Source organism: Durio zibethinus, chromosome 8 (assembly GCF_047325235.1).
Source record: "Durio zibethinus cultivar Kanyao isolate XHJ-2024 chromosome 8, ASM4732523v1, whole genome shotgun sequence".
NCBI classification, from domain to species: domain Eukaryota; kingdom Viridiplantae; phylum Streptophyta; class Magnoliopsida; order Malvales; family Malvaceae; genus Durio; species Durio zibethinus.
This window is the reverse complement of record NC_143169.1, coordinates 22066971-22094819: the sequence shown is the minus strand read 5'-3', so window position 1 is coordinate 22094819 and position 27849 is coordinate 22066971. Positions and strand designations below refer to the sequence as shown.

The 27849-nt window shown below is 32.0% G+C and overlaps 2 protein-coding genes, 1 non-coding gene and 1 pseudogene across 5 annotated transcripts; 3 read left to right on the top strand and 1 right to left on the bottom strand.

The window, feature by feature from the left end:
* The first annotated feature begins 12237 nt into the window (after positions 1-12237).
* Positions 12238-17793, top strand: LOC111278966 (uncharacterized protein At1g51745-like). 2 transcript variants are annotated; one of them, XM_022865753.2, is made up of 4 exons: positions 12387-13025; positions 14214-15295; positions 16278-16427; positions 16545-17793. In XM_022865753.2, exons 1-4 carry the CDS (start codon positions 12835-12837, stop codon positions 17339-17341), a joined length of 2220 nt encoding a protein of 739 aa, XP_022721488.2. In that variant the 5' UTR covers positions 12387-12834; the 3' UTR covers positions 17342-17793. The 2 variants fall into 2 exon arrangements, with proteins under 2 accessions (XP_022721486.2, XP_022721488.2); XM_022865751.2 differs by having other exon boundaries at positions 12238-13025; positions 16278-17793.
* Positions 17794-18437: 644 nt separating this feature from the next.
* Positions 18438-20490, top strand: LOC111278965 (large ribosomal subunit protein eL28z-like). Its single transcript, XM_022865749.2, has 4 exons — positions 18438-18572; positions 18680-18838; positions 19342-19505; positions 20136-20490. The coding sequence occupies exons 2-4, from the start codon at positions 18691-18693 to the stop codon at positions 20274-20276; spliced, it is 453 nt and encodes a 150-aa protein (XP_022721484.1). The 5' UTR covers positions 18438-18572; positions 18680-18690; the 3' UTR covers positions 20277-20490.
* LOC149517622 (small nucleolar RNA R24) lies at positions 19700-19789 on the top strand. Its single transcript, XR_016344347.1, has one exon. It is a non-coding gene; the product is annotated as a small nucleolar RNA R24 (small nucleolar RNA).
* Positions 20491-21287: 797 nt separating the features above from the next.
* LOC111278964 (anoctamin-like protein At1g73020) lies at positions 21288-26662 on the bottom strand (annotated as a pseudogene). The gene is made up of 16 exons (XR_016344043.1): positions 26355-26662; positions 25994-26063; positions 25767-25882; positions 25043-25169; positions 24859-24959; positions 24691-24782; positions 24481-24585; positions 24112-24378; positions 23793-23925; positions 23598-23710; positions 23439-23509; positions 23213-23340; positions 22765-22847; positions 22548-22655; positions 21739-21898; positions 21288-21603 (listed from the first exon to the last, which is right to left on the bottom strand). The product of XR_016344043.1 is annotated as an anoctamin-like protein At1g73020 (transcript).
* Positions 26663-27849: the final 1187 nt, after the last annotated feature.

Below are 27849 nucleotides of genomic sequence, written 5' to 3'. Positions count from 1 at the left end.
CATATGGTTTGGGTTAAATCTAAAGGTTCTTAAATTGTTCTCACATCATTGTCCATTACATATTAGTAAGATACCTCAATCTTTGCCTATCATAAGCTATAGCCAGAAATTGTTAAATTTGAGTGAAAAGATTTTGCTAACCATTATGGAGATTATCATCTTATGAGAGTGTAGGTACTTTACTCCCTTTTAAGAAAGATAGAGCCTGAGTATAAATCTCATGGGATGCATATGCATGTGATAGTGTGTGGAAAATAATACATAAATATTTTATTCGTCATGTTCACAAGCCAAGTCAAAGAATAAAAAACAATAAAAATAAATGCAAATAAAAATGATGAATAATTTAAGCCAAGAAAACAAAAAATTAGGATAATTCAAATTAATTAATGGCATGACTCTCGGAGTCCCCAGTAAAATCGTTAAACTGTCATAACGTATAGATTTGTAGATTAATAGGTAAACATAACCTAAGAAGTCACCACTAATCTTTTATTAAGGTGTGATTGTACACTTAATGAATCTATCCTTTTAAAAAGATCCTAAGCTTGACTAAGGGTCCCTAAAGAATAGGTTCTGACTTTCTAAATAGAATGACATGTAAGAAAGATTATAGCACTCTTACAATACCTATCCTAAAATATAGTACCATTTAATTTTAAATTATTCTAAAGGTTTATAGTTCTAATAGTCTTAAATTTAATATTAAAAATAACTTTTAAGATTCTCTATCAATTTAGCAAAATTTTTAAAAATATTTTCTCACCTCAAGAGTAATCAAGAATCTCATTTGTTTTCTTGAATAGCCTCTATAATGGAAAAGACTTAATCATTTTATTTTTTGTTAAATTTTTCTTTGTCGAAAATATATCTAATTTTCTACCATTTTGGTCAAAATTAGAAAATTTTCTCACCAAAAAATGTCCTAAATCATCAATTTGCGATTACTAAGAATTTCATCTTTAGAATTTACTTTTTTTTTTACAAGCTTCATTTCTAAATTTTTTACCATTTTGATCTATTTAGAAATATCATTCTTCTATTTATTCATTACTTGCTTCTTAATCCTTAGGAAAATAATATGATAACTATTTTTTGAATTCTCACCTAAATTCTTCTGTCATTTGGGTTGAATTTAGGAAAAAAAAACTTTTTACCTAAAAATCTTACAAAAATTCAATAATTTGTGATTTTTCTTAAGATTCCCTCCTTGAATAATTGTAAAATATTTTTACACAAATTTTTAAGTTATATTTTTTAATTTTAATTTGGAAAAGAATACAATTATTTTTATTGAAGTTTATCTAAATTATTCCAAAATTTGAGTCAAATTTAAAGATATTCCTCACCTAAATATTTCTTAAAAAAATTACCATTTGAAATTTTTAAGTATCTCATCATTAGATAATTGTAAGCTCATAATTTATTTATATAATTTTATTATTCTTTTAAAAGAATTAAAAATAAATATTAATTACGGATGTGGAAATTTTATCTAAATTTTTTCTCTATTTGGATTAAATTTAGAAAAATATTCTATCTAAAAATCTTTATAAAATCACTCATTCATGATTTTTAGAATTTCATTTTCAAATCAATATTCTTAAATTTTAAGCCTTCATCCTTAGAAGAATAATAATAAAGGTTTTATGATTTAAAAAAATGATTTAAACCTTTTATTAATTTTATATACTTTGTCCATATCAAATATAAAAATACTTTTTTTTTTAAATTATACATGAAATAAGTGACAAAGCAAACAAATAAAGAATTAAAATAAGAAAATTTAGAAAATGTAAAAAAGTTTGATTAAAATGGAAACAAGCACATAGGTCATTTGTACTAAAGCTCCCAAAACCAATTTGGAATTTAGTCTTGTTTACAAGTTAAATTTGCCATGTCAAATCTCTTTTAGCTTGTATTGACTTGTCTTAAGCAAACTTTATATGGTACCAATAAAAGTTATGAATGCCAGAATGAAACATTTCTCCCATTTCTTTATTTTATTCTCTATTTTTACAAAAAAGCCAACAATATCATCCTTCTTACCATATTGAAACTTTTTAACGTCCAAGCCAGACAGCTATTGCCTTTTTTCCTCCCATTTATGTTCAGAATTCCATGAAAATTCCTTAACCAATAGTGTGTAATTCCTTTGTGTTTGCTGCCTATTTTTTGTTGGCCCTCTTTTCTATTGATTTCTTTAAGTTATTTATATGACCAAACCTAAGAGAATTCCAAATCAATCATGATTTAATTTGTATTACTATAAAAAAATTATAATTTATCTTCGATAAGATAAATCCTATTCCAATTCTGATAAACAACCTTATAATTGCCACTTACTCCCCCTCATTAAGTCTTGGCCATTCAAAATTTTTTGAATTTTATCTAAAATTTTCTTTTATTTGAGTTAAATTTTAAAAAATCTTCCATTTAAAAATTTTTAGAAAATACTCATTCGTGAGTTTTAGAATTTCATTATTAGAAAGAAACTAAAGTTTTTGTTTGCATTCTCTATTATCTTTTCATAGTAAAAAGATTTTGGAGTACTTACAAATAGTACCATAGTCTCTTTTTTAGTCAAAGATGGTTGAACTTGAGTAGTTATGTCTTTTCACCTTTGGGCATACTCTTTACAAGACTCGATGCCTTTTTCTTCATGTTCTGTAAAGAAAGATAATCTGGAGTTAAATCTATGATGTGTCGATACTGACTGATGAAATCACTAGCTAGCTTTCTCTAAGAGTGAATGAGAGATCGATCAAGCTGGATATGCCATATTGTCATAGAATTAGTAAGACTATTTTGGAATACATGCGTCAACAGCTTCTCATCATTATATAGGCAGCCATTTTTCGATAATATATGGTAACATAAGTTATCGAATAATTTGTACCATCATACTTCTCGAATTCCAAAACTTTAAATTTGAGAGGAATAACAATGCCTGGGACTAAACAAAGCCCAGTAACATCCATGAACTCATAAAAATCTATCTCCTTAACTACTCGTAATCTTTTTTCTAATAAATTCATTTTTTATTCAGCTTTTGAGCCCTCTAAAGTCTCTACCACCTTCAATCTCAACTTTTTTTTCTCTTTCAAATCATCCAAGTGGAGACTGGTATTGATTCTTCTCTTTTTTTTTTTGTAAAAACAGGATTGACATAATTCTGAAATTGCCTTTAAGTTGATGCAGAAGGCACTCTCGGGTGGGTATATCCTATTGGGCATGAGAATTGTTACAAAGGAATGCCTTGGGTGGATTGGGCCTAAGATAAGCCATAACTGAAGGATAAAATGGATTAACAACATCTTGTGATGGAGTAAAAACTATAAATCAATTAATTAACAAAATAATTAATCCTAAACTAAACAAAATACTAAAATCCTAAAATTAAATTAAAAAATACCTCGGACTAAATGAGATATCTACATTTATCCCTTTTTATGTATTTTCTATGAAATAAGAATTGTACAAAGATAAAAGACATCAATTTTGTTCAAGCCTAAAAAAATCAAAAAATAAAATTACAAAAGTTCTTCCTCAACAGAGGCTTAACAACTTCGAAATATAAAATACTTTCTTATTAGAGGCTCAACAACTTTGAAAAATATAAAAATTTAAACATTTTACCTGAAAGACTTGCAAATCTTATCCAGAAGACTTGGGATTATGCCATTAAGTCTTACAAATCTCAATATTAAAATAGATTCAGCTTAAAAGACTTACGAATTTTACCCAAAAAACTTAGAGACTATTTCTGGAGGTCTTATAAATCTCGACATTTAAATGCTCCTTTAGATAAAGGTTTTACAACTTTGAAAATGTAAAAAAAATTCTTATCTGAAGGAGATCAAGGGTTTATTCAAATATTCAAAATGAAGATTTGAGATTCTCACCAAAAAACTCTTGAGATTTGCATAAGTTTTCAAGATTCTTATATTCAAAGATTCACATTTAAAAATCTTAGAAATTCGCATCCAAGATTTGAAGTTCTTATTTGAAAAGTTTAAATCTAAAATTCAATGTCTCAAGGATTTGCATATGAGATTCTTATCTTATGGTAAAAAAAACTCCTCTAAACGGAGGCTATATAACTTTAAAATTAGAAAAGTTTCTTAACTAAGATTTACTAACTCTTGTTGAAATCATTCTCTTCATCCAAAGGTTTCAAACTTCATTTTCATAATATTTTCCTCATACGAGGATTAAAATCTTATCAAAAGGTTTTATTTTTTAAAATTTTAGTTTTTTTAAAATTATACCCGGTGACCTTAAAAATTATATCTGGAGATCCTACAAATCATGCCTTATCTTTGAAAAGGCTTCTCTTTAATAAAGGTTTCAAAACTTTAAAAAAAATTATTTCTTTTGAAATAAAACATTTCATCTTGAAAAAGGTTTCACCCATTAATCAAGGCTAAACAAAATCTTAGTTTGAAACTTTTCTTAGCTTAAAACTTATCACTTTTGTGATAACAAATTTTCCTCAATTGAAAATTGAAATCTCATACTCAACAAATTCTCTTCAATCAAGGGTCAGAATCTTATATTTCCAAATTTTTAACCTTTCAAAATCAAAATCCATAATCAACTGAATATGTAATGAATGAGATGAATGTCATGCATGTAATGCAAAAATCAATGTAATGAATCTTTAATTGTGGTGACTAAGTCCTTAAACCCTTTTTCATTTTTTGCCACAGAGCTTTAGAACTAGCTAACAAGCTAGTTTTCAACAATAATCCTCTATCCCCTTCTTTTGACTCAAAGCATTCCATTTTTCAAACCATTTATCTTATCTATGGATCTTTTTCAAACCTTTTATCTTGACTATTCTCCTTGTTCCAAAAAGTCATTCTTACCATAACCACCTATCTATTATCCACACCAATTTATATTAATTCAAATATAAACATCTTCACAACAAATGTCTTAATGTTTATGACAACCAAAGAAATTGCCCATATAATTATTCCATGATCCAAAAAATGCATATTATTTTGAAAACATGTGATTGAATCTCTTAAAAATTGATGATTATTACATAGAATGATGAAAATGAATCTCAACTTAGTTTATTTAAGGGAATGAAATGGTTTGACACACCGAAGTCTTAAAAGAGATTTTGTCACTGGACTTGAAAAAGCAAATCAGTATCTTTTCATTTAGGCTCACCAATGAAAAATCATATTTTAAAGCACAATCTATTTTTAAACTCTTTTAATTTCTTGATATGATAATTTAACAAATATCAAGACTAGCTGTAATAGGTTCAAAATTTTTAAGAAAGAAAGAAAGGTTCAAATTTCAAAACAAATCTTCAGATTAGGGTTTATCTTTTTGAATTTTTCAAAGATTTTCATTTGGCTCTTTCCTCTAATGACATTGCTTGAGTTGCTTTCAATCCTACTTTACATTGCCCTTTCGAGTTTTTACTCTAGAGCTTTATTCAATCTTTTTTTTCTTTTCACTCTTTTTTTTTTAAATATTTTATCATGCATTTGAAAACTTAAAATTCATCCAAAATCAAAAAGTAATGGTGATTTCCTAAAGAAAAGCTTTTTAATTTAAATATCCATACTTGATCAAAATGGGCTTTTTAAAGGATGTAACATAGGCTAGGGTTTGAAGTTCTGAAATAAAAGGATAAATAAGCCTAAAAATATATTTAAGGGTGATCAAACCAAGGATCATTTCTTTTTTCAAAGAAATTTTCCTTTTACTTTCTTAAAACATGCATTTTCATCTTGTTTTTTTTTTCTTCAATTTTTCATATTAAGACAAATTGTGCCTAAAATTTTAAAAACTTGCCTTTTGACTGTAGGCATTCTTTCCTTACCCTTAACTCTGTATCCATTACTTTCTTAAATAGATCTTATTTCATACTTGCACCCTAGTGTGAAGGATAATCTTTGATTAGGGTTTTTTAAAAAAGAATTCAATAAGCTCAAAGGGGATAGCAAATTGATTTTTTTTTCTTGTGAAAAGAATATAAAAGATGGTCATTTATCATATCAGATATGGATATGTTCATTGAAAAGTTATTTTCAGGAGAAGATTTTTCTTTAATTTTGGAATCATTTGAATATCTCATATGCACGATGTTCTAATCAATTCTTTTTTTATATATTTTTTTGCAACTCAAGCTTAAATTACTGCATTAAATGAAGTCCCAATGTAACAATCTTGATTTTCACAACTCACATCAAAAGATAAAATCAATGCCATCCAAAGGAAATGATACTAAAAAAATTGGATAATTTGACTTTTTGGTAAACTTACCCTAAAATGTAGGCAAAATAAAATTTTAGGACAATGAAATAAAATGAATATTGCATATATCAAAATGTGAAACAAGGATACTAAGGGATGTGGCCTTTTTAGTGATTATATCTCAAGAAAAAAATTAGAGAGGTTAGGTTGCATTTAGGCTAGCCTTGATACTTATCAAATTACTCAAAATTTAGAATCTTTAAAAGAGTATCTCATGTATTGACTTACAAAGATTTTACAAATTTCATTGCTCATAGCCTTAATGAAGATTATCATCATTGAAATCCCTCTCGATTAAGTGAAAATCAAGTTTGTGAGACTTGGGAAGTCAGGCTTTAGAATGGTATACTTCTCAACTGAATTGGAGTATGAATTGGTTATAACTGGGTATGTTCATTCTTGACAATAATTAACAATTCCCTCAAGATTATTTTCATATGTAATGCAGGAATTCATACACAGACAAAATTGAAAGCAAAACTTATGTATATGTCAACGTAAAACTTAGACAATAAACTCAAAATTCTAAAATCTTCCCATAAGTTGTTTGATATTTCACATATCCAAAAGAAAAACTATTGTAAAATAGATTTTTATTGCTCTAAAAGCTTCATAGTCAAAGTGCCATTATTGATAAGTTTTTTAATTTTTTTTTTCAATTGTCTGCATCTTTCAATTGAGTACCCAGTTGCCCTTATATGATAATCACATCTATCATTTTGATTATAATTTTTTATTGATGAATTTGAGGTTGTTTTTAAAGGCACATGGGTGAATAATTAATGTTTTATTAGTAAAAGCAAGAGTTTAAGAATTGGGATTGGAATGCTTTCTTGATTATTTCTGGACCTTTTTAGCTTGCTCTTTAATTAGGTAGCAAATTGAGTGACTATTGTTTGAGGACAAGGATTTACATGAAAGCCTAACTGTTGCATTGGTTGGCAAATATAAGGATTTTGGAAGAGGTTGTTTATAGAAGGATAATAAGGTGGGTACATCGAATAAGGCTAACAAAGGGTAAAGCCTCCAGTCTATTGCCCCTGATAAATCATAGCTTGAGCATCTCTTTCCTTTTTTTTTGGCACATTATCTCTCTTTGCATCATTTGTACCACTTTTCTTATGTTTGTTATTCTTGATCGCATTTTCTATCATCTCTCCAAAAATTTCCATTTCAACAAAATTCTAAATGGCATTTTTAATCATCATTTCATAATATAGACCTTTAAGAGTATTGAAAACCATAACCATGGACTCTTTGTCAATGAATGACGGTTGAACTTGGGTAGCAACATCCCTCTACCTTTGGACATATTCTTTAAAGTTTTCAATGTTTTTCTTTTTCATGCTTTGTAAAGACAAATAATCTGGAGCCAAATCTATAATGTTATTATATTGTGTAATGAATGCTTATCTAGTTCTTTTCAACCATAGATGTGGGACCTATTTAATTGGACATACCACCTTAAAGCATATATAATAAGGTTATTTTAAAAAAAATGGATAAGTAACTTTTTATCATGTGTATGTGCGACCATCTTGCAGTAGTACATAGTGACATATATTACGGGGCATTTGGTTTCATCATACTTTTCAAATTTAAGGACTTTAAATTTGAGTGGAATGATCATATCAGGAACCAAGCACAGTTCAACAACATCCATTGAACTATTAAAATCCATCGTTAATAACTAAAAACCTTTCTTCAATAAGATCTATTTTCTGTTGAGATTCAAAGCCTTTATTGGTTTTTACTATGTTTATCTTCAGCTTTTTTTATTTCATTGGATCACTCAGATTAGGAACCTAAGTTGGATCAAGAATAGGAGTTAAGTGAGTAGGAGCAATAGTTGGAGGCAAGTCAGTATGCATGTAAGGGTAGCTTACCATAAATGGCATTCGATATTAAACCTTTTGAGATGTCTGTTTGGAATATGTGCCAAAGCAAGGTAGGTATATCGAATCATCAATCTGTTCAGCCATTGTTTTCTTTTCGTTCAAATTATTTAGCAATTCAGCCATATCTTTTAATTACCCATTCATATCTTTTTATGTATTTTCCATCATTAAGAAATGAAGAGCTTGTTTATCTACCATAATTTTGATTGATACGAATTTTGAGCTATGTTCAAACCTATTTACCACAATTATGATGATATATTACTAGATGCCAAGAATCATCTTAACTTGTTAGAAACATTCTTCTATATGCATGAATGAATAAATGAATGAACATATTGAATATGATACATAACAATTCAATGATGCATGAATGGATAAATAAATACATTGACATAACAATTTAATGATGCATGAATTGAAAAATGATTGCATGAATGGATGCATAAGTTAATGTTTGCCTCATAATGATGCATGAATGAACAAATGACTACATGAATGGACATATGAATTAATGTTTGCCTCATAACAATGCATAAATGAAGGAATGCATGCTTTGTCTTATGATGCATGAATGAACAAATGACCACCTAAGTTAACATGATGTATGAATGGATACATAGAATGATAAAAATTCAATAATGCATAGATAAATGTATGAATATGTTAATATTTGCCACATAACAACACATGAAAAATTGAATAAACATAAATTCATACAAACAAAACTATAAAAGTTCCTTCATATATCCTAACTTAGGTTACATTCTAACAATGGGTAGGCATAGCTCTAACTTAAAGTTAGCTTCTTATGTTTTACTACATATGGTTTAGGTTAACTCTAAAAGTTTCTAAATTGTTTCTTACATCATTGTTCAAGACAGACTAGTAAGGTACTCCAATATTCACCTATATAGGCTACAAGTGACAATGGTTTAATTTGAATATGAGTATTTTGCCAACCTATGCAGAGATAAGAAATCTCATGAAAACGTAAGTACTTTACTCCCCTCTAAAGAGGACAGGACCTAGATATAGAGCTCATTTGATGCATATGCATGTAATAGTGTGTGTGAAAGAATATATATATCTTTATTTGCCATGTTCATAAGCCAAGTCTAAGAATAAAAAACAATAAAAATAAATGCAAACAAAAACGATGAATAATTTAAGACCAAGCAAACTAAAAATTAGGATAATTCAAATTAATTAATGGCCTGACTCTCGGAGTCTCTAATGGAATTGCCAAACTATCACAACATATAGATTTGTAAAGCTATCGTTAGATCTGACTTTAAGGAGTCATTACCAATCTTTTTAATTAGATAAGATTGGCTATCTAACTAAATCTATCATTTTTTAAAGAGAAATCTCAATAACTCAGGTATCTTTAAAAGATAGATTTTATATCTACGAAATCAAAACTAGATTCGAGATTACAGTTACGTGTAAGAAATGTTATAGCACCTTCACAATGCCAATCAAATGATGGTACCAGTTTGACTTCATATTATCCAAACTTTAAAATGTGTTTGTAATTTATCTAGTAAATTTAATATTGAAAACTATTTTTAAAATTACTTTAATCGTTTGGTAAAAATTTAAGACAATTCCCTCACCTTAGGAATATTCATGGAGACTCATATTTCATTTTGAAGAAGTTTCATTGTCGGATTCATTAACATATTTTCTAGAAAACTATTTTTTTTGAAATCAAATAATAAAATCCTCCAATTGTTTGACAAGATTTTATATCAATGCATATCCCCCAATCATTTTGGTGAAAATTTTGTTGAAAATCATTTTATGAAAATTTTAAAAATAAAGGTATTTAAATCCTCTAATAGTTTGATAAAATTTAATAGAAATTTGAATCCTCCAATCATTTGCTAGGATTGAAAAATTATTTTTCTAAAATTCATTATGAAATTCTCTAAGTGTTTGATAGAATTTATAATTAAAGATTTAAATTCTCTAATTATTTGGTAAGAATTATGAATTTATTATAAAATTTTATTTTAAAAGAAGAAAGAGAAACAACTAAGTAACACAAATAGATATACAAATAAAGAAAAAAATAGAAATTACTTTGTCTTCTTTCTTGTTTCTCTACAAAACAACCTATGGCTTCACTAGCGCCCTTCGCCTGTGGTGATTATCTTTTTTTTTTTTTTTGTTTTAAACAAAAATCAAATAGAAATTTAAAACACATATACACAAAACCTTTGAAAATTTTACTGCTAAAATTTTTTATTGGATGCCTTTCTTTTGTGTTTTTTTTTTCAATTTTTTTCTTCAACACAGAACTCCAAAGAGAAAATTCTAATTATCTAAACCTAAAACACTAAAAAAAACTATAAAAAAATCTTAATTTTTTGTTTTTTGTTTTTTTTACTTTTCCTCTATTGATTTTTTTTATCGATTCTTGATTGTGTCTAATTGATCATAATGGGATCTTTTTATAGGCCTCTAATCTAAATCATAATATGAGAAGGTTTTCTTGGTTTCTATCTCTTAATCAAAGTAAATTTTAGATTTTTAATCCAAGTCCACATCTCAAATCAATACATTTTCTTTTTCAATTAAAATACTAGACTTCAAACCGAATCAAACTTTTCCCATTTTTCTTTTTTTTTTTAAATCATAAATCAATTAATTAATAAAATAAATAATTCTAAACTAAACAAAATACTAAAATCCTAAAATTAAACTAAAAAAATACCCTGGACTAAATGGGGTGTCTATATATACCATAAGATTAAGGTACCAGATTTAAAAAAAAAATGTTCTTAACCTCTATCTCAAACTTTCTTTGATAAACTCTCTTTTTTTGTCTATTTTCTTCTCCATCTATTTTATCAGTGTCAGATTAAGTCGATATTGACTGACGATTTTCCATTTCCCATAACCTTCTCTTCTTCTTGAATCTCTCTTTTTCTTTTTTTTGGTCTTCCCTTATCTGATATCTCTAGAAATTTTATATTTAAATTTTCTTTTTCTTCCTGTTCCCCTTCTTTTTCTTTTATCTTTTTGAAACTTTTATTCTTCTAGATTGTTCTTTTCTTTTCTCTTATCTTCTTATCTTTTTTCATTTTTTTTAATTTTCTCTTCTTCTTTGGAATATTTTTCTCCTTTCTTTTTTTTGCAATATATTTTAGTTTAGTTCTTAAAAAACAAAAGATAGGTGTCAACATAGGATGCTTAAGAAGACTTTTTATATATAATAGTATAGATTTGAATAATACTCAAAAGATAAATCAAGTCCATATGGTGTTATTTTCTTAGTTTTGTGTTATAAAGTAAATGGTTCATGATATTTGAAGTGAATATCATTTTAGGTTAATCTAATTTTGAAAATTTTAAATTACATTTTACCAAAAAAGAAAAACCTTATAAAATCTTTGAAAAATTTTGATAAAAAGTGAAGTTATAGACAATTACAAATATTTTAAAGTCTTTCAAGTAAATAAAAAAAAATGAAAGTTTATTTAAAAGGTGGGAAGGAAACAAAAAAGAAATCTTTAAAATGAGAAAATAAAAAAAAGTTAAAAATTAAAACTATCTTTAAATGATAATTTTAAAAATTATTTAAATTTTTAATATTTTATCACAATTAATCAAAGTTTTAATTTTTATTTTAATTTAATTGAATATTTAATCAGATAAAATCTAGTCATATGAAAAAAATTTAATCAAACAATTTACGAAATAAATCAATTGACTCCTTAAAAATTTTAGAGAAAAAGTAAAAAAAAAATAAAGAATTTATTTTATTTTATTTTTATTTATTAAATACATAATATAACAAGTTTTTATCTATTTTATATATATCACATAAACTTTTATCTTAATTAAAAAATTAACGATATTAATTTTTTTATTCAAATAAAAATTTAATTAAATGTAAATAAATATTAAAAAAATAATTGATGGAAAAAAAAAAATGACTTCAATGATTTTTAAATTACATTAGAGGGGCTTAAAAAAAAAAAAAATAAAGGCTTCAATTATTTTTAAAATTACATTAGAGGGGCCTTTCGGTATCTTCAGCCGAAAAAAATTGTTGTTGCTTGAACTGGGCTTTGTCTTCGCCAGCAAGAGCCATTTCTGCTCCATGAACCCATTTGAGCTTAGGTTTTATGTCTCCTTTAGGACCTTTCCTTTTCTGGGTTTTTTTAAATTACATTAGAGGGGCTTAAAAAAAAAAAAAAAAAATAAAGGCTTCAATTATTTTTAAAATTACATTAGAGGGGCCTTTCGGTATCTTCAGCCGAAAAAAATTGTTGTTGCTTGAACTGGGCTTTGTCTTCGCCAGCAAGAGCCATTTCTGCTCCATGAACCCATTTGAGCTTAGGTTTTATGTCTCCTTTAGGACCTTTCCTTTTCTGGGTTTATGGGGTTTTCATTGTTTCTTTTCTGGGTTTTTAGTTGCATGCAGGATTAAGGTTTTTATTATCGATTTTTCTTTTTGCTTTTTTTAAATTGCATTTTCAGGTTTTAAAGCTCGTATGTGTTCGTTCAAGCAATCGACTTTTTTTGGTGATTTTAGAGTCTTGGGTCTGCTTAAAAACGGAGTTTAAGGATTGACTCTTAAAGATCAGATTTTTTATTTTTTCATTTATTTTTTAGGAGGATTTGTTGAAAGGGGTTTCTGATGGGGAGCACCGATGAGCCCAACGTAAAGGGCATTGATGCGTCGGTGGGTGGGTTGGTTTGGGTCCGACGCAGAAACGGTTCGTGGTGGCCAGGTCGGATTATGGGCCTTGACGAGCTCTCTGAGAGTTGTTTGGTTTCTCCAAGATCTGGTACTCCCATTAAGCTCCTTGGTCGTGAAGATGCAAGCGTGTGAGTGCAATTTTTTTTTTTTAATCTTTCAGTCACTTTTTAGATTTTTATTGGCTAGGTTTAATGGCTTGCATTGATGTTGATTATGCATTGTAGCACTTTTCTTTTATTCAAGGTTTTTTCTTTTGTTTAATAGTTTTCATAGTTTTGTCATTTTTGAAACTCTTGTTTTCGATATTGCTTAATCAATAAGACGCTGAAAAAGGGGAAACACTTGCAGATAATGAGTGGTCTTTCCTCTGTTGGCTTTTTTTGTATATTTTTGGTTCCATTTTGAGGAGAGGATTGCAAGCATGTGGTTTCGACCTATATGCTGCACTTTCATGTTCATATCTATTGTTTTTGTGGCAAGATATGGGGGAAAGTTCAGCATTTCCTTCATATTGAAAGTCCTGCTTGTTTGCTCTGGTGTATTATGTTTGTTATTCGTGCTTTTAGTGAACCATTTAACTCAACAAGTTCTGTCGTTTGAATAAAATCTTTTGTGGCTGTTTTTTAATAATCAAAACTAAAACTTTTGGTAACTTGAGAAAAGTTTTTTTCTTTAAGCACCGACACTGTTGATTTTATTTCAGTCCGGTAGGAGAATCTGTATCTAATCCTCCAAGAGCCCTGTATAAATGTTTTACCTTTTTTTTTTTCTTGTTGCCATGTCTTTACACTGTTATAGTGTATAGGCATTGGTTAATTGAGCTCTAAAGAACATTTCTGAATCAGTTCATTAGGTGAGTGTTTGTTCTGTTGCTCACTAGTAGAGGCTGTAATCATCCCTTGTCGCAATTGTTACCTTGTAACTTGTTGACTACGTCTTGATCCAATAGAAAATAACAAAATTATCTAAGATTGGGAAAGATGACTTCTATTTTCCCTTTCAGATTATGATGATTTAGATTCAAGGTTTTTCCTTTATAACCCATCATGTCTTTATTTATTAAGTTTAAACTATAAGCCTTGTTAAATGCTGAATTATTTATGGGTCAAGCACTGTTAGTGCTGCATTTTCTTATTTAAATTTCTAGAATGATCAAATCGCCCTTCCCCAAATTAAAAAAAAAAATCTAGAACGATTTGTTTACAATATATGAATTTGGTCAATGACCACCATTGAATGGAAAAATTTACTGTGCTTGGCATGTGTTCATATTTCTTAACTTTGTTGACTAAATTTACTGGCTTTTTTGGCTTTAGGGACTGGTATAATCTTGAAAAGTCTAAGAGGGTGAAGGCCTTTCGCTGTGGAGAATATGATGCATGTATCAACAAAGCTAAGGCTTCGGCAGCAAATTCTAGCAAGAAAGCAGTGAAATATGCTCGAAGAGAAGATGCTATTCTTCATGCTCTCGAGATTGAGAGTGCACGTTTAGGCAAGGATCATCCCGATTATTTCTCTAGAAAAGATAATTCTGGTGGTGACCAGGGTGGTTCAGCACAAGAACCACCTACCATTTCACATTCTGGGAAAGAAAATGAGGATATGACTGATGAAATGAGTGAATCTGAGGATTACTTAGATTTGGCTCCAGAATTATCACAGTCTGGCATATCCTTTGAAGAGCCAAATCATATTAATGGTTCTAAGGGGCACTCTATGCTGGTAAAGAGAAGAAAAACCCCAAATGATTCAGAAGATGATGGAACAGAAGGAATCAAGCGCATGAGAGGACTTGAGGATCTAGGTATGGGTGTAGGGTCAAAAAGAAAAGCCCAGGCTGCCGGGGTGCTTGAGCTAGTTCAACAAGATAATGCTTCATTTTATGGCCCAAACACTGGCAACTGCCTGTCTAATGGAGGTCCCATAAATGGTAGCAGAAATCATTCATCTTCACTAAAAAGAAAGAGATCTCAAGTGGCAAATGTTCATGAATTCTTGAAAAGGAAAAATCGCCGGCGACCATTAACCAAGGTTTTGGAGAGCACAGCTATGGTGTCAGTTCCAGTTGCATGTGATGAACTTCCAAGCTCAAGTGGTTCACCCCTTAGGGGACTCTCTGATAGCAAGGTTTCAGGAATGGATTCTAATGAATCACGGAGAAGTGTTTCTGCTGTAGTTAACAACAACAACAACAACAATAATAACAACTCAGACAGTACTGGAGTTTCATGTGAGAATGGTGTCTCCTTAAATGCTTCTGAACATGCTGCTGATGCATCTCAAACTAATAATAAGACAAAAGACAATGAAATTTCCAGCATACCGGGGCTAGCTAAAAATGAATCTTCTGACAGGCTATTTGATGTGCCATTTGTTGGAGGAGATAAACCTTCTGCAGGTATTCTTGATTATACATTTATAAAATATAGCATTTCTTATTTTCACTGCATCTTTTTGTGCATAAACATATTCTGCTATTTTTATAAATTGCACTTGTATTGATGGGCTTTTATGGGGGGTTTTTGCTACCGCTGATGGATCATTTAGATCATTTGTTAGTTCTTTACATGTTACATGTGTCAGCATAATTTTGGTTTTGTATGGCTCCCAAGAGAATTCAGATATTCCTGCCTGCATTTAGCTTTGTATTTCTTTGTTTTTGTGGTGAGTTCTGGTGTCATATATCTTTTGATAACTTCATAACTCATATCTTGCATTTGCCTTTTTTATAAGATTGGACATTAGCTAAATTACTCTTCTTATTGGTTGAGGATATAATGACTTGCAGTGTGAATTTTCTAACCACAAGAATTTTGTTTGGATTGGGAGCTAAAGACATTGATGTTTATACTCATGCAATCAAAGGGCTGAACTCAAAACTGCATTGGTAATAACGGCATAATGTGGACCAATAACTTGAATGGTTCTGTTGGTAGTCCCTTTTGGATCACAATTTGCCTGGAGACTAAGTTGAATTAGAGTAAAGACATCAAGCTCCCTTTGTATTTGGAGTTTTTTTCCTTCCTATTTCATGCGCTCTACCAGAATTTTCTTCTAGCTCAACAACCAAATCAGTTTGAAATTAGTTTAGTACTGGGTCTGCTTCCTTCTTGCATTGTGGTCTTCTGCTTGTTTCTCTTTTTCTGTTGTAAAGATGTCAATTTAAGTACACAGTCCACTGACATTTTTAGCATAAGAAGGTATTCAATTCTGGTAATGTTTTATTTTGTGGATCTTTCTTGCAAAACCTCCAGTTTGTGGTATCTAGATGCTCTTCTAGAGCCTGATTGTTTTACCTTTTACTCTCTCATCTATTTTGCAACTGTAGCATTTTACTTTTTTTTCCCTATTGGTACTGATAAATCATTTGATTCTGACAGATTTTTCTCCAATATTTGTATCTTGTTCATCTGAGATGCCTGAAGTCGGTGATTTGGGGAGGCAAGCTGAAATTGAGGGACATAATGAATCTGGCTGTACCAGATCAGTGGCTGTTCATAAAAATATTATTAGCCAGAGGATAGAGAAAGGTAATGCAGAGTGGCAGTTAAAAGGAAAGAGAAAATCAAGACAAATAAGTAAAATTCAAAAACACGACTCGAGAAAATATGCTGACATGGATGATGAACCAAATGCTTATTTGGCAGGTATAGAGCACTTGGATGGATTTTCTCAGGGTTCTGATCAGAAAGTTGATTGCAATGGTGTTGGTGGGTCACTTGCTCCATACACTTGCACCTTGCAATCCAAGTCCAAGTCAGTTGTTGAAGAGCTGCTTGATGGGTTCCGGGACTGGAAGCCTATGTCTCGGGAACCTCGAGTGAGGGGGCCAATAATGGAGGAAAAAATACTACCTGATGGTTCTCTGACCCGTCAAAGGTTACTTCCATACCGTCAGTCCCGCTATACTGTCCACTCCAGATATCAGATGACAGATTTTCCTGGAAAACCTTTTTCTGCTGATTCATCATTATATGATGTTAAGATTGAGGTGAAAGCTAACTATAGGCCACAGCATGTTCCATTAGTTTCCCTCATGAGTAAACTGAATGGTAAAGCCATAATTGGTCACCCTCTAACGGTCGAGGTTTTGAGTGATGATTATTGTGGCAATTTGACTCAAGAAGCTGGTATGAAGTGCAATGAAATTGTTCATTTAATGAAGCGAAATTCAGGTGGACGAGTCCCTACAAAGCATGTGAAATTGCAATCACGTAAATCAGCCAAAGCGAAGAAATCTGGACTGTTGTCAAAAAAGATTCGGAAATTGTCTTCATTGACTGGTCGGAAGCAGGGTGTAGCAGACAGGAAACCGGTTGCGGATAAGCCCGAGGCTCCTGTAATAGCTTGCATTCCTCTAAAGTTAGTATTCAGTAGGATAAATGAAGCATTGAATGGCTCAGCACGACCAACACACCGCCCTTTAACATCCGGAAATTCATGAATAGGTGATTTCGGGGACTCTGTTCGTCTAGAGAACCCAGTAGCTGGTTCATTTTAAAATCCTTGCCAATAGCAGCAGCAGCATGCATTCTGCCACAGGTAGGTCAATGAATCCCGTTGTACAATTGAATTGACATTGGTTTTGTTGTAGAAAGGGAAACTGGTAGGAGTTCGAAGGATGATGATGAAGGCTTCTCTAGCTTTGTATATATGAAAGTGTAACATTAGTTTGAGGTGTAAAGGAGGTGGGATCAGGTGATATTGGGTTTTCTTTTTTTTTTTTAATTCATGAATTCAGGTTGATTCAGGGGGCTAATATCCTAAATTTTACCAGTTGTACCTTTTTTGGCTTTGGGACTTTGATTTGGTAATTTATTCCAATTCCCATAGCCTCTTTCTTTTCAACTTTTGTACTGTTTTTGGAAATTCAAATTCTAATGTTTTTCTTGCAAATTCCATTTCCTTCTTTCTTCCTTTATTTTTGTTATTGAGATGTAGACCCTTTTTGGGTTGATCATGGATCAGGCCCCCATTGATCGACAGGAAAATGTTTCAATGGTATTTGCGTAAATGAAAGTTTTTAAGGTTAGTTAAAATAATATTTTATTTTTAATGTAAGTTAAAATAATATTTATATTAATGTTTTTATATTAAATATGATAGTTGACAATTAATTTATGAATTTAAACATAATGAAAAATAACTTACTTAACATAGTAATTTTAAAGAGTGTAATTTGTTAGCAAAATTCAAATATGAATGTTATTAATTAAATCAATCAATCAATTATTATTTTTTATTTTTCAATTTTATTCTAACATTTATTTATCATGAAAAAACAAAAAAAAAAGAAAAAAGTTCAGTAAAATGTTAATTGGTGTGTAATGATAAAGTGATATTTAAGAAAAATTTTATAATTTTTTTGAATTTAGTAAACTTATTGTATTAAATGCAAAAATATTTGTTAAAATAATATATTAAATATACAGATTAAAAATTTATTGACTGTTGTGATATTCAAATATGAGTTAGTATTATTTCATTAGATTGGATAGAATTGATTTTGTTTAAGATTGGGCCGACCAGCAGTTTGGGGCTTTTAACTGAGGACATGAATATACTCATAATTAGGGTTTTCAGTGCTATAAAACCTCTTATTTTGCTCCTCCTTACGCTCTCCAAATTCTCGCTTCAGCTCCCTTCCCCTTGTTAAAAACCCTAAAAATCAACAGGTTTTCCTTCTATTCATAGCTCAAAATTGTTAATTTATTTCTGATTTTGTTTGCTTTGTTTGAAGATTTTAATCTTACCAAGGATGGTTTGGGTGGATTTGGCGCAGGGAAAGAGAAGATGGCGACAGTTCCAGGACAGTTGATTTGGGAGGTAGTAAAGAAGAACAATTGTTTTTTGGTGAAGCAGTTTGGAAGAGGAACTGCTAGCCTTCAGTTCAGCAAAGAGCCCAACAATCTCTACAATCTCAATTCCTACAAACACTCTGGTATCTTCTGATCCGAAAGTTTCATTTTTTTTCTCTTCTTCTTGTTTCGAGGATGTTGATCTTCGGTTTACTTGAAAGAAATGGTAGCTTTTTTCTTTGGCTTTTCTTTTTCGTTTTAATGATTTGTAAGCAAATGCTTGGTAGTCACTTACGAAGTGTGAGGAGAAATATTGGGTTTTTATTAATGGATTCTATTGGCTGCTTTTTGTTTTTTTTAAACTGAATTTGGTTTCTTAGAAAAACTGAAGTTTTAGATTTTACCTTAACCCGAGGAAAATGTGAATAACACGAGTTGGGGAATGGTAATTGATATATAACTCAAGGAATTGTAAAATAATGTTGCTGTTTTTATCTTGAGAATTTTAAGAACTTGTACAAGCTATGATGCCCTATTTGTCTAATATATTTTCTTTAATCCCTTCCCTTCCATAGATTCTGAACAGCCAAGTATGTTCTTTTGGTTTTGTTTGACTTGCTCTTTGCTGGATCTAATTTAATTTTAGGGTTGGCAAACAAGAAAACAGTCACCATTCAACGTGGGGGCAAAGACCAGTCTGTGCTGCTAGCAACCACCAAAACTAAGAAGCAGAATAAGCCTTCGAGCTTGCTTCACAAATCTGTCATGAAAAAGGAGTTCCCCCGGATGGCCAAAGCAGTCACAAACCAGGTAAATACAAAGTCATCTTCTGAAACATGTCTCTTTATTCTTTTACTAGGTTTGCTATTGGTAATTGACTAATTGTTGTGGTTGTGATGTTTTGAAGAGAGAAAATTGTTGGATTGTTTACTTGAATGATGGTTTATTTATCTAAAGGTGTGGTGTTGCTTGTATTCAAATTTAAATTTTCTGGGAAGTCTTATCTTGCAGTGATGAAGCAATAACTTGTAAGAAGGATCTATTTGTTGGATTCTTCTGTGAAATGTACTTGTTACGCTTGGCTTCTGAGCTTCCAAAATTTAAACAGTGCATCTTCAATTTTTATGTAGCTAGCTTTGAGCATAATTGTGTATATGTATCTTGTCACACACCCCCCCCCCCCACTGTTTTTTTTTTTCCTCCCACTCTCTTCCCCTCTCCTTTCTTTTGGCAGCTATTATATTCTCAATGTTATTATTGTAAGTGTGTTAACTTGCCAATTGCACACTGTCTTCATGCTGTGGCTATTCATATGGATTTTCAATGATAATCTTAAATCCTGTTCATGTAGTTCTCTTCTCTAGTCATTCTTATAATTTGTCTCACCATAGCGTTTCTTTTATGAATTTCCTGTAATGCTCTATGTTTTAAACATTTCAGGTGACAGACAACTACTACAGGCCAGATTTAACGAAAGCAGCCCTTGCACGGTTGAGTGCTGTGCACAGGAGTCTGAAGGTTGCCAAGTCTGGTGTCAAGAAAAGGAACAGACAAGCCTTGAAGATCCATGGCAGGAAGTGAGCTAGACAGTTTTAAGTCGTATTTTGCTGCGATTTTGATTGTTCTGGATACTTATTTTCTACCTTTTCTGAAATTGTCTTATTTTCATTCATGGTTTTAGCTGGGTGGTGGATTTTATATCTAGGTTCTGAAACAGAAGATATCATTATGGTCTTTACTCGTCTGTTTTCCGGATTTTAATGTGGTAATTTTGAGCATTTTGCCCTTTAAGTTCCATTGGTGTTGAAAAAAACATAGCATTTACTCCTGCCATTAGTATGCAACGTTTGTGGTCTTTCAGAGTTCAGACGTTACAAATGAAAGCCGAATGTATTGTGGGCTGTGGCATCACTGAGACTGTACTAGTATCTGTCTTAGGTCAGTTATAAAAATAAGTTCGCATTTCCAAGGGCTTACCCAGAGGGAAAATGTGGCTGGTTTTATGTATAAACAGATTTTGGGCAAAATAGTCAATAATAATTGTCAAGTTCAAGTCTTTAATTATACCATTGAATCTAGGTTTATCCATTGGCTCAGGGAACTATGTTAGAATAGGCCAAGTCTGTCAAGATAACTGTTGCTCTGGGTAAGGGCGTGGCCGCCGTCAAGAGCAACATTACTGGTACTAGCACAAGGCGCAGTCTTTAAACAATGTCTCTCCTTCATTAAGGTGTCAGTGGAACCACAATCATCATTAAACGAACTTGATTCGAACTAGTTAACGGCTGAGATCAAGAGCTTGGCTAAGGCTGTTGCCGCAGATGCTCAAGTCATGAGAAGTGATTGGTATGGGAGCTTCTGACGCTCATCACATGCTTATAGCTAGTTGAAGACTCGCAGTTCATAATGCGCACGGTACCGCTCATGAGAGAAATTTTGAGGCAATGCTTTAATGGCGAAAACTTGGTAACAGAGTTCATTCCCATCAAAGAGTGGGTGAGATCCGTCTAATTACCAAATTCTTTACACTTGCCACTATAAAATTGAAAAATGAACATTCAGATGTGAACAATCCCTGAGAAAGTAATAAAATTTACAGGAAAAACAAAACCTATATATATTTGAATGGTTTCCAAATTTGTAACTGAGCAATCTTTGATAATTGATAGAGGCATCAACTTGTTGATCTTGTTTCACGACACTAGGCAATGAGTTTGAGGAAAAGCTTGGACACCAATATGTGGGTTTCAACATTACTCGTCTTATTTAATCCATCAGGTGTCTTTCTTGGAACTAATCGACCAAATGCCCTTTCTCCCCCAGAAATGCTCCTCAAAAGCAGTTTGGAGCACATGTCTTGTGCTTGTGTTGCATTCTTCACCCGGTTGGCTCTCACCCAAGCAGGTTCCTGTCATGAAAGAGAGGTCAATGGTTCCTATACTCTCATACTGTCATACATAGTCTCTTCAAATCACTACAGGTCTTTAGCTATTAAAAGTTTTTAGGTAAACAAATTAATACATGCTAGAGTAAGAGGAGATACGTCGGGAACAAAGCGGGAGAACCCAAATTTAATCAACAGCAAAACATGTTCCATGACGAGAATTGCTGCAAGTCCAGGCTCTATCTTTCCATTTACCTTCCTGATCGAATAACCATACTAAAAGTGCAGAATTGGTGCATATTGACATCAATATTAGGAACTGAAATTCAAAGTCACCATATCACTAAAGATCATGATAAGTGTTGAAGAGTGAAAGGAATATAGATGAACAGTAGGTGACAATTGATATTGCATCACTTATTCCAGAACTGTGCAAAGAAAATTTTCTTAATATTCATAGCTCATATATATATATGCGTGTGTGTGTGTGCGCGTGGATGTGGAAATACCATTCCATACCGACAAATGGTATTTAATGAAGATAATGCCTTTTCTTACAAGCTTTGAAACATAGGAAACAGATAGCATATTACCCACAGTCATAGGATGCTGTTCAGTCTAATTTTAGATCAAAGTCAAATTCCTTGGCTACGACTGCTATACTCTGCAGCTACTTAAGTAGTCAAGATATGATAATAGACGGAATATTAATTTTAAAGACGTAGAAAGCAGCCACTTTAGCAACATTAAAATTTTAATTGGACCACCCAATTGTGAAAGTCTGGCTCCAGAACTATTCCCTTGGCTTGACTCGGCTAAGAACTATTAAATGCTCAAGTGAGGCTCACTAAAAACAGTTTGAAGCAAATAGAATTAAAGCAAAGTAGTTCTCTTAGTCAAGACATTTGCTTTTGTACTTGTGATGGCCAATGACCGATTGACATCATACATTTTTATGGTAAAAATACCTGAAAAATGTTTAGCCAAGCTCCAATTGTAGCAGCAGCCCGTGGAACAGGCCTTTTCAACATAGCAAGCAGCTTCAGGGCATCTGTTTTAATTTCTGCAATGTTGTTCTATACATCAAACAATCAAGTTTAGTTCACACTTCACAGTACTAAAACTGAAATTAAAAACAAACCATATTTACAATCAGGTGAAAGCACCACTAAAAGCATTATATACCAAGGCAGAGAAGGCAAATGCAAGGGGAAAGGCACAGGCAAACATCATGATCATTCCAAACTGCAGTGCCATCTCCAGAAAATCTGCACACGGTTTCGAGCTATCATTAAGTAGAAGAAAAAGCTAGGTTTTATAAGTTTGTGATGGGGCTTTATAATCAAAGTAAAATAGAATGTCTTTATACATCTAACAGCAAATTATTTTATAATCAAAGTAAATATAGAATGTCTTTGTACATCTAACAGCAAATCAATATAAAAATTTTCCATTAAAAAATTGTGATTATCATCAAATCTTCAAACTTACACTTATATATTATTCTATCTAGGTAGGAACTAGGTCTAAATAAAGAAAACCCATCCCGCATGCAAAAGGTAATTTAATGCGAAAAGAAAATAGTGGAAGAGTTTATCTTCACAATTAGTTTACTCCATATTTGGCACATTACCATCAAATAGCCCATCTTCTAGTTCCTCACAAATGCTTGAAGAATATGTGGGTTTCAGGTACTCTTTCTCCACCCTGGACGTGAATTGGATCTTCCCAGTCGAACTTTTCTCACATTTTTTCTTGTTTCTTGACAAAAGAGATTATGCTAATTAGAACGAAATGTAAACTTATGCTGCACCATGCTAAGTAGATTGCAAACATAGACTTCCTTGGGAAAACCTTACCTAACAGCTCTATATTTTTTGTAACTGTACTTCAGATATGGCAAAGAATTTTCCAACAGATTTTCCAACACCTAAATAGCATTTTGCAGTTCATAAGCATTTTAAGTCCAAGAAGTTTTAAGGTATTAAAAGAAAGTAATGAAACTCAATTATCTTTACCTCAGAAAGTATCAGACGCTGGACCAACACTTGGCGAAGGTTATAAAGTTGCGATGTAAAAGGGCATGATAGAAAACCCCAATATACGATTGCATAAAATAAAGACCAAACACCTGAAATATAAATTGAATCCTTCAAATAAATTTCCTTACAAGGAAAAAGAAAACTGAATGGCAAATCACTTTCTAATCATACTTTGTAGACCAAGCTGTCAGCCCGATATTCAGTATTTTCATTGTTTTCATACTTAATGAGCCTGATTGATATCTTTCCCCCAATCTTTGTGAAGTACTGAATGGCAAGAAGATAAACTGCGGTTAACCCAAACCTGAAACCAAAAGCATGGTACGCATAAAGTAAAACACCGTGCAATTTAAATAGGATAAAAAGAAAAGAACTCTTATAACAAGATTGTAGTAGCTGACAAGAAAACTAAATCAACACAAGCTATTAATCAGGCATAATCAAATTTAATTTAAGGTGTTGAGAGAGAGAGAGAGATGTGGGATCTTACTTCACAATATCAGACTCAATGACCTCATAGAGATGAGCATAAGCCAACTCAAATGGCAATTGGAGACAGATGATACTTGAAATAACAATAGCATCATTTCCGAATCGCTTGAGATAACCAAACCATTCATATCTTTGAAATGCTTCTTCTTTTGTTTTATCAATTCCCAAATTTTTTATTAGTTCTGTGGGAGACTGTAGGGAGCTCCACTCCCTCCCCAATATTTTGTACCCTTGGCTTGTGCTGACAGAAAAATTAAGATGCCATCTACACCACAGAGAGAAAGAGAGAGTAACTGAATCAGAAAAGCTAAACAAACAAGCCTCATATTTGAAAAGATGGCCCTTATAATTATATGAAACAATTTACCTGGCAGAAAGTGCAGAGTTTTTACGTTTCCAGAGCTGGAAAAACAACACAGCCCACAACACTATGCTTATGAAGAAAGCAGGGAGCACTAGTAATTGTAATGATCTGGATAAATCATTACACCTAAGCAATTAAATTAAAACCAAGGATAAAACAATTCAACAATTGAGAAGACAAAAACAACTTCCTAGAAGAAAGATATTGGCTCACCCCAAATCAATCAACTGCAAGATAAGGCCAAATGCAGCTGGAAAAATCATCCAACGTGTATACATCCCGAGGAAAGCAAAATAAACTGCAATCTATCATGCACAAATACCTTGATTAAACAACAGACTAAGCACTGAAAAATTTTGCTAGCTGTTAAGTTATAATCACCTTTGTCCCAAAATACGTATAAATCTCATCAATTGGTTGGTTTGTGAACTTCCAACAATTTAATGCCCAACTCCTCAGTAGCTTCTTCCTCTTTGTTTCATCTATAGATAGGATTTATCGTACTTCAGGGCTTAGAGAACATGAGAACAGCAGATAATTTGCTAATAAATGTAACTAAGCATACCATGTAAAGGGAAAACTTGTTTAACAATTCCTTCAAATTCCAAACTCTGCAGTAATGATTCCCCAGCTTTCCATTGGATCTCTTTGTCATCATATATTAAAGTTGAGTCTGAATTCTTCTTATTAACCTGTAAAATTTCTATTTGATTACTGGTCTTCCAAGAGGCATAAAATTCAAAAACTTTATTGGGTAGAGGCAGCATACAGACACGCTACAGATCCAAAGACTTGTTTACATGAACAACATCGAAATACTTCCATGCATATGTGCACATTTTTTACTATATAGAGAACATCAAAACAGTGAAAATCCTAATCAATCATATCAATTATCAAAATATACCAACAAGTGAAAACAACTAATATATAGATAACAACCAACCTGTGCTCATTTTTTTTTTTTTTTTGTTTACTTTATAGACGAAAAACATGGGCTCATAGTTGAGTAGAACATCACAAAATTCAATAAGGATTCCATGTCATTCAGGAAACATGCATTTGAACATTAATTTGACCACCACAAAATAAAGGAGCACTGTAAAATTAAACTGATATCAACCACTTAAGTTAAACATAAAAAGAGCTGCCAGAAGATTAAAAAGCCATAAGAAGAAAATTTTACTTTATCTCATTCAAGACCTCTAAATATTAGACTTGATGTCTCATAAAGAAGTAGTGTTAAATTAGAAAGAGAGAAGTAAGATGAAATGCATTAAATAACTCACAGTTTCATATATCATGTGATGGTAGCACTGAAAACGCTCCCACCAACTGAATAATGAGCCGTCAGGCTGCCGTACAAAAGCTTCGACCTCTTCCCACTCAAATTGTAAATCAATTCCTGAAGTGCAGCACTTTATTAGCAATTGGTATCAAACCAGTCCAATAACTAAAATGAAGTTAAGTAAAAGAAACGGGACAACCATCAATATCTAAGCCAAATAATTATTACCAATATGAGTGGGCTTCTTCATTTGCAGCTTGGCCGCAGCCTTTCCCAAAGTCTCTAATGGTGCTGCCAGCTGAAAGAAGGATACTTTCTAAGCAACTTAACTCAAGATAAACTTTACATCCCAACTACTTGGAAACAATAAAAAGAAAGGAAACCATAACAACAGACTCAACACACACACAAAAACTCTTAGCAGGAGCCAAAAGGGAAAAAGGGTACATCTTTAACTAATATGGGTATTGAAGATTTACTTGGAACAACCGGCAGTTGGCAAAATAAAATATATGAAAAGGGACAAATAATCCTTCCTCAGGACAATGAAGAGATTATGTTCAAATTTGAAAGAAAAAAAAATTCAAACCTTCATAAACTCATCTGAAAGCCCAAGAACTCTCTCAACAACCAAACCCACATTTCTGAACTCATTTACAAGAACCTCGACAGAATCATAACCCTCATTTTCTTCCTTCAGGTTCCTTTTCGGAACTACTACAGCAATCTCCTAAACAATTTGCTCTTCTCCTACCCCATTCATTTTTCCAGAGCCAAAAGTCAGCCAAAAACACCACCAAAGAGAGAGAAGAAGCACCTGAATCTAGTACAGTATAGCTTAGAAGAAAAAATGAGGTGGGGCGGTGGCTTCTTTGGAATCAGTTGAAAACAACCTATCTACAATGCATTTCTGCCATCCAAATGCATTTGAAATTAACGAAAGATGGACTCTTTTCTTTTTTTCTGCTTAAAAAAGGGGTCTCTTAAGTGTCTGTTCAAAAGGGTAAATCGGTCTCTTAAGTTTCCTTTTCCCTTTATAGGAAAAAGCGTCTATTTTGAGCTTACAAGCCTAATGGGTTTTTCCATTTCTGTGCTTGGGATGAAAGAAAGATTAATATGGGCCTATTGGTTTCTGTTATCACTTTTCCGCGTAATAGATAAAGCCAGCTGAGGTGGGCGAAGCGGGTGGGGGAGGTTCTCTCTCAAGAGCTAAACACCAAGGAGCTTCTATCAAAATGCCAAAAGAATGCTAGTAGAAGATAAGTATATTGAAGAAAATTACATGCACAAATCTATGCACAGTGTCTGAGTAGGGTATTGGGGGAGAGGCTAAGGTGAAAGAGAGACATTAATTGGACAGTTGAACAAGAGAATGTCACGTCCACATGTGAGTGTGACTTGGCAGTGGCAATTTTGCTTTCGTTTATTTATTGGCCCCTCCATGCATTTTTGCCTCTGGTGAGGCTGGTCTGAGTTCTGTAATACTGCAAATGTAATGATTCTAATTATCATGCCACCATGGAGGCACTGTCCTCTATGCATTTTTCGTTTCTTGGCTTTCGTAACCAGAACATATCTATTCATATACATACCCGATTTTCTATCCATTTTCAGTGTGTCTCTTTGCTGCAATTTGCCTGCAAAGTGATGATAGTTGTGGAATTATATGTGGAGTTATAAGGATGAAAGTGATACGCAAGATTTATATATATTATCATTCTCCTGGACCTGGCAGCATAGTTTTTGGAATCACAGGCATTGATTGCAGCAGCAGGAATGAGTGTTGGTTTATATATATTCCCTTATTCTTCGACAGAATCACCGAGCATTCATATTTTCTGACGGTAATTTGTATCATTAACCAAGACTTGAATTAATTTTGGGAAACCCTTGAGACAGCACAAGTTCAGGAGCTTTTGCATTCCTAGTGATATGAAATACACAAGAAGGAAAAACCCATTTGTTAGGATGAGCTTTGAGCAACTTGTGGTGTTTGGATTATGGAACTTTCCAGGAAGCAGGGTTTGCTTCATTTGACAATAGCTAGAATGCTAGTAGCATATTTTTGAACTACAAGTTTCACG